General features: G+C 43.3%; 1 protein-coding gene across 2 annotated transcripts in view; it reads right to left on the reverse strand.

The window, feature by feature from the left end:
- Positions 1–12,699, reverse strand: part of LOC144668982 (coiled-coil and C2 domain-containing protein 1A-like) — an 87,326-nt gene that overhangs the window by 22,902 nt on the left and 51,725 nt on the right. For both annotated transcript variants that reach the window (XM_078531516.1, XM_078531517.1), the window contains exon 24: positions 10,189–10,244. In XM_078531516.1, coding sequence (XP_078387642.1) covers positions 10,189–10,244 — 56 coding nt within the window. The remainder of the gene's footprint in view (positions 1–10,188; positions 10,245–12,699) is intronic.

Consider the following 12,699-nt stretch of genomic DNA (forward strand, 5'->3'; position numbering starts at 1 on the left):
ATAAAGCAAAACTTGCATTTACAAACCTCCCATATCCTTCAGACTATCCCAATAAACTTCACAATCAGCAGTTTCTTTTTAGCGCAGTCAGCTTTGTGCAGGTAAACACCACAAATGATTCGCTCACAACAGGATCCCACAAATAACAAACTGGTCACCTTGGAAAGGGAAACCTGATGCTCCTCTGATTACTCCAGGGCAATGTTTTATATCCACCTGAATCACTGGGACAGAGATATAAGACCTCTGTTTAATATCTCCAACAATGTAACACAACGATGACACTAAAAGCCAGCTTAGACTACGCACTCAAGCCATCAAAACCACTTGCCATTTTGCTACATCTAACCTGAAAGTAATCTTCCCCCAGTCACTGATGCCATGTGCTTATTACATTCATAAAGGTCACAAGTGGCTCTCTCAATATTCTTGAAGACAGGACTCAAGATTCACACTAAATTCAAGTCAATGCAAACCAGCTTCTCAAATCTGCAATTACTGCCAACTCCATATGACATATTGGGCAAGAGAACTAGACTTTGGTTTGGTTGGAGAAATGGGTGCAATTTCAGAATGTGATCCAAAAATATCCCAGGATACCACATGTTAAAAGATAGAATTTGACTTATTCAGTCTCTGTAAACCAGGAATCTGGAAGTAGGTCTGCCTTCGAATCTACTGGAAACCGTGCGATTGGCAGTGGGAGTTTGGCTTAATGAAAGACTTCCTCAGTACTTTGTTAAGCCTATCAGCCTAGCTGTAAATTTTTGGATATTTTGGGCAAAGAACAATAAAGTACAGACTAAAGAATAAGATCCTTCGAGACGAGAAGAGATCCAGGGCTGTAGACATATTGTATGGAAGTTACAAGATGGGAACAAGTTGCTTGGTCTAACTGATCAGAGTTGCTATTTATCCTCAGCGCAATAACCTGCTCACTGACACTCAGTTTGGGTTCCACCAGGGCTACTCAGCTCCCGACCTCATTACAGCCTTGGTTCAAACATGGACAAAAGAGCTGAACTCCAGAGGTGAGGTGAGAGTGACTGCCCTTGCCATCAAGTCAGCATTTGACAGAATGTGGCTTCAAGGAGCCCTAGCAAAAAACTGGAGCCAATGGGAATCAGAGGGAAAACTCTCCGCTGGTTGGAGTCATACCCAGCACAAAGGAAGATGGTTGTGGTTGTTGGAGGTCAGTCATCTCAGCTCCAGGACATCACTGCAGGAGTTCCTCAGGGTAGTGTCTCTGAGGCACAACCATCTTCAGCTGCTTTATCAATGACCTTCCTTCCATCATAAAGGTCAGAAGTGGGGGTGTTCACTGATGATTGCACAATGTTCAGCACCATTTGCGCCTCCTCAGATACTGAAGCAGTCCATGTCCAAATGCAGCAAGACCTGGACAACATCCAGGCTGACAAGTGGCAACAAACATTCGCATCACACGAGTGCCAGGCAATGACCATCTCCAACAAGAGAGAAACTAACCATTGCCCCATGACGTTCAATGGCATTACCATCACTGAATCCCCCACTAACATCATCCTGAGGGTTACCATTGACCAAAAACTGAACTGCACTAGCCATATAAATACTGTGGCTACAAGAGCAGATCAGAGGCTAGGAATTCTGCAGCAAGTAACTCACCTCCTGACTCCCCAAAGTCTGTCCACCATCTACAAGGCACAAGTCAGGAGTGTGATGGAATACTCCCCACTTGCCTGGATGAGTGCAGCTCTCTCAACACTCAAGAAGCTCGACACCATCCAGGACAAAGCAGCTCACTTGATTGGCACCCCATCCACAAACATTCACTCCCTCCATCACCGGCACAGTGGTAGCAGTGTGGGCCATCTACAAGATACACTGCAGGAACTCACCAAGGCTCCTTAGACAGCACCTTCCAAACCCACGACCACTAGCATTTAGAATGGACAAGGGCAGCAGACACATGGGAACAACCAGCACCTGCAAGTTCCCTACTAAACCTCTCACCATCCTGACTTGGAAATATATCGCTGTTTCTTCACTGTCGCTGGGTCAAAATCCTGGAACTCCCTCCCTGACAGCACTGTGGGTGTACCTACACCACATGAACTGCAGTGGTTCAAGAAGGCAGCTCACCACCACCTTCTCAAGGGCAACTAGGGATGGGCAATAAATGCTGGCCCAGCCAGTGACGCCCACATCCCATGAATGAATATAAAAAATGTTGCCGCCTACTTTCCCTTTCACTAACAGCCTGCCTAACCTATCCTTAAATATTGTCATGGTTTGTGCTTCAATCACAACAGTAACAACAAACATTTATAAAGGGCAGAATTTTTCACTCTGCGTGCAGGAGCATGCCTGACCTGCTTGAGTGTGAAATAGTGCTTGATGACGCCAGGCAGCATCCCATCATCACACACTGGTGCAATATTTCTGTCGTCGGGTGTGCCCGTCGACAATTAAGAGGCCTACTAAGGCCATTAAGGTAGTAATCAATAGTGATTTATCGTTGCCCGTCCAACGTTATGGTTGGCAGGCAGGTGAATCGGCCAGGCGGCCTTTGCCTTTTCGAGGAAGCCTCATCCAAGAGCGGGATGAGGTTTCTGATATTAATCAAAAAATAAATATATAAAAATGCTTTGGACAGAATTTCCATCAGCCGTACGTTCAGGTGACTGATCCTGATGCACAGACATTTTATTTCGGCATCTGAAAATCTTTATTTATGGCTTTTGAATTCTTCAGCTCCCCGAGGCAGTTCTCGGTCTTCAGGGAGCTGTGAGCTCTCCCTGAGGCAGCTCTCTGTCTTCAGGGAGCTGTGAGCTCTCTCCCCGAGGCAGCTCTCTGTCTTCAGGGAGCTGTGAGCTCTCTCCCCAAGGCAGCTCTCTGTCTTCAGGGAGCTGTGAACGCTCCCCCTCACCTGCGCTGACTTCAGTGCTTGCCCTTCTCCCGCCCCCGCCTCAGCACCACTGAGCATTTCACGCACTTTTCATGCTGGCTGGTGCCTGCATGCCGAACTCAAAATCTTGCCCATAGTCTTTAACGCAAGGAAGACAGCAAGCCCCAAGCTGCATATTTAAACAGGACCCCACAATCTACCCACAGGTGTCCCACTTGCTCGCTGAGAAGGGATTAAGATCAGGACAGGGCTGGAGGGTAGCGTGATCTTACAGGGCAAGTTACTGGCTCTCACCCCAACTGCCACCCCCCAAAGGAGAGTTAAAAATCTGGGCCGAATTCTTTGTTTTCTCCCTTCTAATCAACTTTGAATCCAGTTTGCTACACTTCCGAATTCCATAGGCCTTAACCTTCTCCAATAATCTCCTGGCAGGGGGCTTTCCAAATGTCCATTCACACCACATCCACCAGAACAGTCAACATGTCAAAGAATTTCAACACGTTGGTCAAACCTGATCCTCCTTTCAGAATCCTTAGCTGGCTGCTTCTAATTATTTTCTCCTGATGTGTAGATTTAGTACCTTTGAGTAAAGACTTCAATTATTTCCCATCAGTTTTAAAATTTAAAAACTTGTAATTACGTTTGTCACATCTCTTTGAAAGCGGGGATTCCATTGGTCACTCTTCTGGCATCCAGCACACATTCAAACTCAATAGTACACAAACAATTTCTAAGGCCCATAGTATTTAACCCCCTATTTCCCTCAAGGTCTTGCCTTTTTAATACTTTCCTTTTGGACTTTTTACTTTTAAAAAACATTGCTCATATTGCTTTTAACTAATCACGATTTACTTCCCAATATTCTTCTCTATTGTGAACCCCACAAAACACTCCTGCACTCGTTTCTGTTCACCCATCAACTCACTATCCTCTGCACTCAAGTTCTACCTCACTATCAACAATGCTCTTCATGGATATATTTGCAGAAGACTTGACAATGCCAAAAACCTTTTTTTTTTAAATTATTTTCCCACAACAGTGACTATGCTTCAGCTGTATTTCATTGGCTGTAAAGCACTTTGGGGTGTTCAGAAATGGTGAAAAGTGTTACATAATCTCAATTCTTTCTTCCTTTTTACATCAACCCTCTCTACAGTTCCCGTCGATACACAGCATTTTGCTTTCACTGGACCTTTCAACGCACAGATAAAAAGTGTGCGTGAACAGTAGTGCAATATATTTTTACGGTTCTAATCAGGTCATAGAGCCTGTAAAAATAGTAAAAATTCAATGCTTAGATACAAATCAACAGCAACCTGTACTTAAGTAGCACACTGAACATTGCAGGAAGTGCTAGAGTCATGGTTAGAGGGGCTGATTCGAACAAGATGTTAGAAAGAGGGCAGAAAGGGGAAATGATGAGATTTAGGGAGAGCTTTCCATATTTGTGAAGACGACGGTCAGAGACTCTGGCTGGGATTTTCCAGTCCTGCCCATAGCGGGAATCGGTGTGGACAGGCTGGAAAATCTGACCGAGCAGCTAAAGGTCCGTTAACTTCAGGCAGGAATTTCCGGTCCCGAAATCCCAGTCTCTGCCACTGAATCTTGGGAGGGATGCGGTGGGGGAGGGGGTGGACATGAGGGCTGCAAAAAAAAAATGCAACTCGAGTGAGGGGGGCTGCTGCAAAGGAAAATAATTTGCGTACACACATTGCATATACCTTCATGTCCTCAGAACATGCCAAGGTACTTCACAGTTAATGAAGTACTTTTTAAGTATGGTCATTATAGAGGGAAACATTACAGTCAGTTTGTACACAGCAGGTCCCACAAACAGCAAGGACCAGGTAATCTGTTTTTCCAGTGATCTTGGTCGAGGGGGAAATATTGGTTAGGATGATGAGGAGAACTCTATTATTTTGAAAAATAGTGCCATGGGATATTTTACATTCACCCAAGAGGATAGAGAGGACCTCTGTTTAAAGCCTCATCTAAAAGATGGCACCTCCAACATTTTAGCACTCCCTAAGTACATCACTGCAGTGTTAGCCTGGACTATGTGCTGAATCTCTGGAGTGGGGCTTGTACCCATGACCTCCTGACTTTAAGGAGCAAGTGTTACCCACTGAGGCATACTGGCACCTAGGTAAAATGGGGCAAATCTGAGAGGAATCTGCAAATGAGGAATTTGAATCTCTATTGCTTCTCCAATTCCCATAAAAATAAGGTTAGAGGAGTAGGACTTAGTGTGGGAACATATTGCAGTATTCTTATTTTAAAAAGTTAAAAGCTTTACAATTCTTCAATCAGTAGCTCAGTCTGCACTATGTTGCCGCAGACCAAGGTGCAGGGATGTGGAGAAAGATTGGGGGATTGGGGCTAACCGAATTGCTCTTTTCAGAAGTGCCAGCACAGACTCTATGGACTGAATGGCTTTCTTCTATACTGCATTATCCTATATCCAAAGTGCTATAATATGGTTTCAGCTGGGGGAGCGGACTACTGGTAAGATTAAGAAAGGAAGAATGTTTCACAATTAAGATAGGCTAAAGCAGGTGCACAGTTTGAGGAGGAGGAGGTGGTTGCATGAATGAGGTGTGGTTAAACATGGTGTTTTGCTGAGGTGGGCTGGTGAAGAGCAGGTGGTTATATGACTGAGAGGTACAGTTGCACTTCTGATGTATGGAGCAATCGCGTGGCTAGATACCATACCCTAATTTCTGAGGTTCAAGTGCTGGAAAGAATATCTTTCCTAGTCAAAATAGGACAGATATCCATAAACACTTACGACATTTACTATTAAGACAAGAATAAATCAAGTGAAATACTAACAGATACTTGTATTATATTCCACTAAAATTACTTAATGAATCTACAGAACTTCAAACTCACAGATGCCCAGCTAATAAATGAATGAAATAGGAGAATTTAGGAACAGAAAAACTGCAGCTTTTAAACCTTTGATCTTTTTGTTTAGAAAACTATTCTATATTAAACTAGAAAACACAACAGTATAAAAATAGATATTTCCTAATAAATATTGTCACTGAAAATAGGTTCTGTAAGAAAGAGGATGCAATTGCTTAAGTGAACTCGACAGCTAAGTATTCAGTAGAATTGTACAGAAGATATATCACAAGTGACTGAGACACTGTCTAAAGTGTTCAGAGAATTCAGAGTCTTAGCTGTTTGCTAAATACTCACAAAATAATCAAATCATACACGAGACTCTCGTTAACATATAAGTAATTAGTTATCAAATCCAAATGATGATCATCTCTGCCATCTATTCTTGCCTGGGAGGATTATGGCCAAACAAAGCAGTCACATTATAATGCAGAATTACAATCCTCCAATGGCTAAGGAGAGAACTGTGCTGCTGCTCAAACCTTGCCTCTGGAGGGGAGGAGAGGAAAAGAAAACACTCACTATTACAATTTACAACGCCCACTGAAGATGATTTTGTGACTTCTTGGCATCTTACATGCTTCACTTAAAAAGGGAGATTTTCCTGCCTCTCTTTTCCCAGCTCCAATGCAGAGTCTCAACCTGAACATTAACCTGTCCCCTCTCTCCAGATACCGATTGATCTGCTGCATATTTCCAGAATTTTGTGTTGCAGTTTTTCAGCACTGGCAGAGATACATGATATAAAATAAATTATATCTAGTATATTTCACTTGGGCTAGAGTACAGTGTCTGGATTTCTGTTCAGTGATTCTGAGGAGTCTGCAATTTCCAGGGAGCTTGGTTTGGGGCTTCCTTCATTGGCTCCTGACCCCAGATTGAAACTTTAAAAACCTCAACTTGGACTCAAAAGCAATACAAAAAAAGGGGAAAAAAAGACACAGGACTTGGTGCGGAGGTCTGCAGGAGAGCTGGCTCAGGCTTTTTGTTGCATTAAGTTAAAGTGCAAATTGAGGATCTGAAAAGGAAATTAAAAATTAAAACATGAATAGCCACTGAACTGAAGAGCCAAGCTCTAAAGAACTAACAGAACTAGGCAATTTCCTAATTAACAGCCCAGATTTCCCTGGGGGAAGGGGACAGAAAGAACACTCGAGTCATTGTAACGATGTCTCTACAGCACCAGGATTCTTGAAGAGTGCAAAAGGGTTTATATAGTTAGTGACTTGCACCATTAATTATGACTCTCCGTAATTCCCGGAGACTTTTGTGATTATTTACATTGGAACAAGAGTGGGTCATTCAGTCCCTGGAGCCTGTTGTTACTTAATCAGATCATAGCAGGTTTGTTTTTTTAAACTCCATCTACCCACCTTGGTTCCGTAATTGTGGAGACATTGCAGTAACCATCATAGCCCTGCCCCTCGTTAGGCAAGGGTAATTATCATAGTGCTAGTTTCCAATTAGAGGGGCCATTTCAATCAAACCAGCAATAGTAACTTTAGTGCCAGTTTATTGCTGCTTGTTGACAGCCTGATAAGGAAAGGAGCAGGTGGGCATTTGGTACCTTTATTGTTTTCAAAGATGAAAGACAAAAGACAGATTGAAACATAACAGACTTGTTTCTGAGAAGTGTTGAGTTTCAATAGGAGAGGAAGGAGTGAACTAGAGTACTCTGCGTGGATCTTGTTTTCACTTATTATTGCAATATGGCTATCAGACATCAGCAGAAACATTAAAATTGACTTATTACTGGTGTTCAAAGGTCTGTGTTTAGATTTCCAACAAATGAGGTGTACAACATTATGTACTGATGCAAATCAGCTCTAAAGGAACGTTAATTATACATCTGACTTTCCATTAGATTGAGATAGTGCCAAAGGTCATGCCTAATGGTTGAAGATGATTTTCTGGTAATTCTGCATACTTCATTAGGACACAATTACACCTGCACCGACCTATGACCTGTTTCATTTAATTTTAATCCATGGATTCTGGGTTTACAGTAACACTGCTGACTAACCCTTCAGGCAGCTGTGATACATAATGGCAAATGACTTACACGTCAGCCAATATGAAGTGATCTTTTATAATAAACATTGGTATAATTTGGTAAAAAATCATTGCTAAAAGACAGAACATATTCTTGAAGGGTTAAGTTATAAGATGGAAATAAAGACAATCCTCAACAACGCATTGATTTTAAGTATTCGTAATATTAACGGATTGGAGAAACTACCTATTCTTTAAAAAAAGTACTTAAAAATTGTGTTCCTGAACAATTTGGAAATACTGCTCGAGTAGGTTATAACAGAGGGACTAAGTGGGTTTCAATCACGTATCATTATGTAATTCTCAATTACCGGACTCTTGTATGCTGACATGGGCATTGGAAAATACTCCGCTGGAACACAATAGTTGTGCCATTTGACTGGCCACTATGCCTCATTGTGGTCAGAAGAATACAGAGCAAGTTATTACTGGTGAGATCGGCATGCTAGATGCTGCAGTTTATGATGTATAATTTTGCTGGTGAAGAAAAATCGGAGCGGAAAATCTGATGAAAATAAAGCAGTCAGCCCTGACCAGTGAGGAGAAATCGCTGTAAACCTCAGGCTTCAAACCTTTAGGTCAAATCAGTGCGTGGAAAAAATCTCATTAGGGATTTTCCGACTGCATAGTTTCTGCCATGGATTAACCCCCTTGTAATTAGTTTATAATGTAGTGTGGATTGTCTACTTTAAGGGTGGTCTGTTCATTGACTCCACTAAAACTTTAAAACAGCGCTCAAAAATAAACCCCCTTCAACATCATGAATGCTGGAATTGTGAAACAAACAAAAAGTACTGGAAACACAATTTTGTAATTGAGAGAGAAAAGCATTAAAGATCTGACTAGGGTACATCAAGTTCTAAGAAAAATAAACTTCTTTTCTCTTTCAGATGTAAACAGGCCATCTGTTTGTCAGTTTTTAAATAAAATTTAGACACATTTTGCTGAAAAAAAGATGCTATCAGAGCTCTTTTTTGTCTTGCACTCATCAGGGCAGTTCGCAAAAATACCAATTGTAAAAGGAACAACAATTTATACTGCATGAGATGAGAATGCTGATTATTTGGCAAGTGGGTTCTGATTGGTAGATGCGTTGCCATGGAGAATGCACCAGAGCACAGTGAATGCCAAACTTTTGTTTCAATTCAAGCCAGGCAGGTCCACTGATTGGTTAGGGCATCCTGGTTTGAATTTAAACAAAAACTTGGCAGTTAACTGTTCCCTGGTACATTCTCCATGGCAACACCTCTACCAGAGTCCATTTGCCAACCAACTTCTCATGCAGTACAAATTGTTGCTCCCTTTACTACTGGTATTCTTGTGAACGCTCTGATGAGTGCACAACGAAAAGCTTTGCCAGCATGTCTTATTTTTGAGCAATACTCAAGTTCTGTACTACCAAAGTTTGGAAGTACCATAGGATTTAATTTGGATATTGTAGGAGATGGATGCCAAGACTGATTTACCATTAGAAAGGGAGGGGAGAGAGATTTATCAAGTTACTTAGCCATACCAGATGTGGTGCATTATCACCTTCTGTACAATCTCAGGAAAACATAGGAAATTTTCAAGCACTATTGAACTCTTTACTCTGAGACCAGTGAAAGATACACATGTTCCTTTTGCTCGATGCCCAGTAGAGGCTTGATATGCTGCAGATTCTTAGCTAGCAGATCCCTATTACTCCTCTATTGCACATTTCTCTCTGATCCAATAAACAGTGCTGACCCAGTATTGTGTGAATGGAGGCCGCACAAACCTGCTGCTAGTATTTGTTGCTTTGTTACAGCTTCTCAGAATATAGTCTTCAGTGTTACAGGTTTTTTTTTCAAAATGGGATTCAGAGATCCAGGAATTTCCAACAAGACAGAGAATGTATTACATGATGGAAATGCAGCAATGTTTCATGAACGGAGGAACTGCCGCTTTAAAAAGATCACTCTTATTATGAATAGTAGGAAAAGTATCATGTATGAATGTCCAGAGCAAGAAAAGCATTTAACACATCAAGCTTGCCCTAGCGGTAGCCATGGATAAATCCTCAATAGTGAGCTTCCCTTCACCAACAATACAAGCGTTTCAAACTCTCCTAGCAGATCAGCTCCAGAATAGGACTCGAGGATGAGTGACACAGATGTTTGATTTCACTTCAGGAATCAAAAGAAGTGGCAGCCAGCCCTAGTCCACGATAACATATCAGTCGTTACCGCATTCCCCCTCCTCTCCCACCCCTCCCCGACTATTTCTGTTGGGTAGTTGCTGTTTTAAGATTATGTGATGCCATCTTTGGGTCCAATTCTCTCCCACACACAATTGTACTAATGTGAATCAGAACCTACCTTCCACCCACCATCTGTGGAGGATTCCGTCGTTCCTTCGACTTTGGAACTGCAATCTGAAAGGAAACAAGTTTGGCTTTTTTGACATCTTCCACGGTGAGCATGCTGAGCCAGCGATAGACAAAATTGCAAACAATGGCATGCTGGAGGGTCACCGGCAGGAATGCTGCACTGTTCAGTGAGGGGATGCTCATCTCGCCCTGCCACTCCCCACACGGTGATTCCAGACACCGGGGCAGCTGCTACTTGGAGCCATGGGGAAGGGAAAGAAAACTACAGCACCAATAAGCTCTGTAAAAGCTGCATTTCAACAAGGCCCAGTCAACTGCTGTGTGGGAGCTGGGCAAAGCTTGTTGTGACAGGTTTTAGTCTCAGTTCCAATTGTGCATATTTTACTGCCTTTGTGCAAGGTGCTGACCCACACTTTAAATACGAGGGACAGCCAGCTACGTTTTGTTTAGCTATCGGCTTATTCAATCTGATGAAAGTCAGCATGAAGTGGGAGAGCTAAGGCGTGCAATAACCGGGTTAACGTTGAGCATGCAATAACACTGTCACCATTCAACATGCAAGAGTGCAGTTAACTTACCAAAGGCAATAGAAGCTCTTCAAACATACATTATAATAGACATAACACATTAAGTTATACTGATAAATATATCAGTGCCTCCTTTGTTAAAAAAAATATTCATTTATGGGATGTGGCCGTCGCTGGTTAGGCCAGCATTTATTGCCCATTCCCAACCGCCCTTGAGAAGGCAGTGGCAAGCTGCCTTCTTGAACTGCTGATATCCATGTAGGTACGCCCACAGTGCTGTTAGGGAGAGAGTTCCAGGATTTTGACTCAGCAACAGTGAAGAAACTGTATATATTTCCAAGTCAGGACAGTCAGTGGTTTGAAAGGGAACTTCCAGGTGATGGTGTTCCCACGTATCTGCCGCCCTTGTCCGTCTAGATGGCAGTGGTCGTAGGTTTGGAAGGTGCTGTCTAGGGAGCCTTGGTGAGTTTCTGCAGTGCATCTTGTAGATGGTACACACTGCTGCCACTATTCGGTGGTGGAGGTAGTGAATGTTTGTGGAAGGGGAGCCAATCAAGCGGCTGCTTTGTCCTGGATGGTGTTGAGCTTCTTGAGTGTTGTGGGAGCTGCACTCATCCAGGCAAGTGGAGGGTATTCCATCACACGCCTGACTTGTGCCTTGTAGATGGTGGACAGACTTTGGGGAGTCAGGAAGTGAGTTACTCGCCACAGGATTCCTAGCCTCTGACCTGCTCTTGTAGCCATAGTATTTATGTGGCTAGTCCAGTTCAGTTTCTGATCAATGGCAACCCCCAGGATGTTGATAACAGGAGATTCAGCGATGATAATGCCATTGAATGTCAAGGGGTGATGGTTAGATTGTCTTGTGTTGGAGATGGTCATTGCTTGGCACTTGTGTGGTGCGAATGTTACTTGCCACTTGTCAGTCCAAGCCTGGATATTGTCCAGGTCTTGCTGCATTTGGACATGGGCTGCTTCAGTATCTGAGGAGTCACGAATAGTGTTGAACATTGTGCAATCATCAGCGAACATCCCCACTTCTGACCTTATGATGGAAGGAAGGTCATTAATGAAGCAGCTGAAGATGGTTGGGCTGAGGACACTACCCTGAGGAACTCCTGCAGTAATATCCTGGAGCTGAGATGACTGACCTCCAACAACCACAACCATCTTCCTTTGTGCTAGATATGACTCCAACCAGTGGAGAGTTTTCCCCCTGATTCCCATTGACTCCAGTTTTGTTAGGGCTCCTCGATGTCACACTCGGTCAAATGCTGCCTTGATGTCAAGGGCAGTCACTCTCACCTCGCCTCTGGAGTTCAGATAGATGCCAGTGTTGTAGCTCCACTGGTACAGCTTGGCTAGAGGCATGGCAAGTTCTGGAGCACAAGTCTTCAGTACTATTGCCAGGATATCGTCAGGGCCCATAGCCTTTGCAGTATCCAGTGCCTTCATGCGTTTCATGATGTCACGTGGAATTAATTGAATTGGCTGAAGACTGGCATCTGTGATGCCGGGGACCTCCGGAGGAGGCCGAGATGGATCATCCATTAGGCATTTCTGGCTGAAGATTGCTGTGAATGCTTCAGCCTTATCTTTTGCACTGATGTCCTGGACTCCTCCATCATTGAGGATGGGGATATTTGTGCAGCCTCCTGCTCCAGTGAGCTGTTTAATTGTCCACCACCCTTCACACCTGGATGTGGCAGGACTGCAGAGCTTGGATCTCATTTGTTGGTTATTGAGTCGCTTAGCTCCTTCTTTCACTTTATGCTGTTTGGCATGCAAGTAGTCCTATGTTGTAGCTTCACCAGGTTGACACCTCATTTAAGGTATGCCTGGTGCTGCTCCTGGCAAGGCCTCCAGCACTCCATCTGCGGGTGGCAACACACAGATACACTGGCTGCTCTACAGAGCCTTCAGGGTGCAACATTGAAAGAGTTTTAAATTAACATCATGCAAGTGTAACCGTA

Source organism: Cetorhinus maximus, chromosome 28, assembly GCF_964194155.1.
Source record: "Cetorhinus maximus chromosome 28, sCetMax3.hap1.1, whole genome shotgun sequence".
Classification (NCBI taxonomy): Eukaryota; Metazoa; Chordata; class Chondrichthyes; order Lamniformes; family Cetorhinidae; genus Cetorhinus; species Cetorhinus maximus.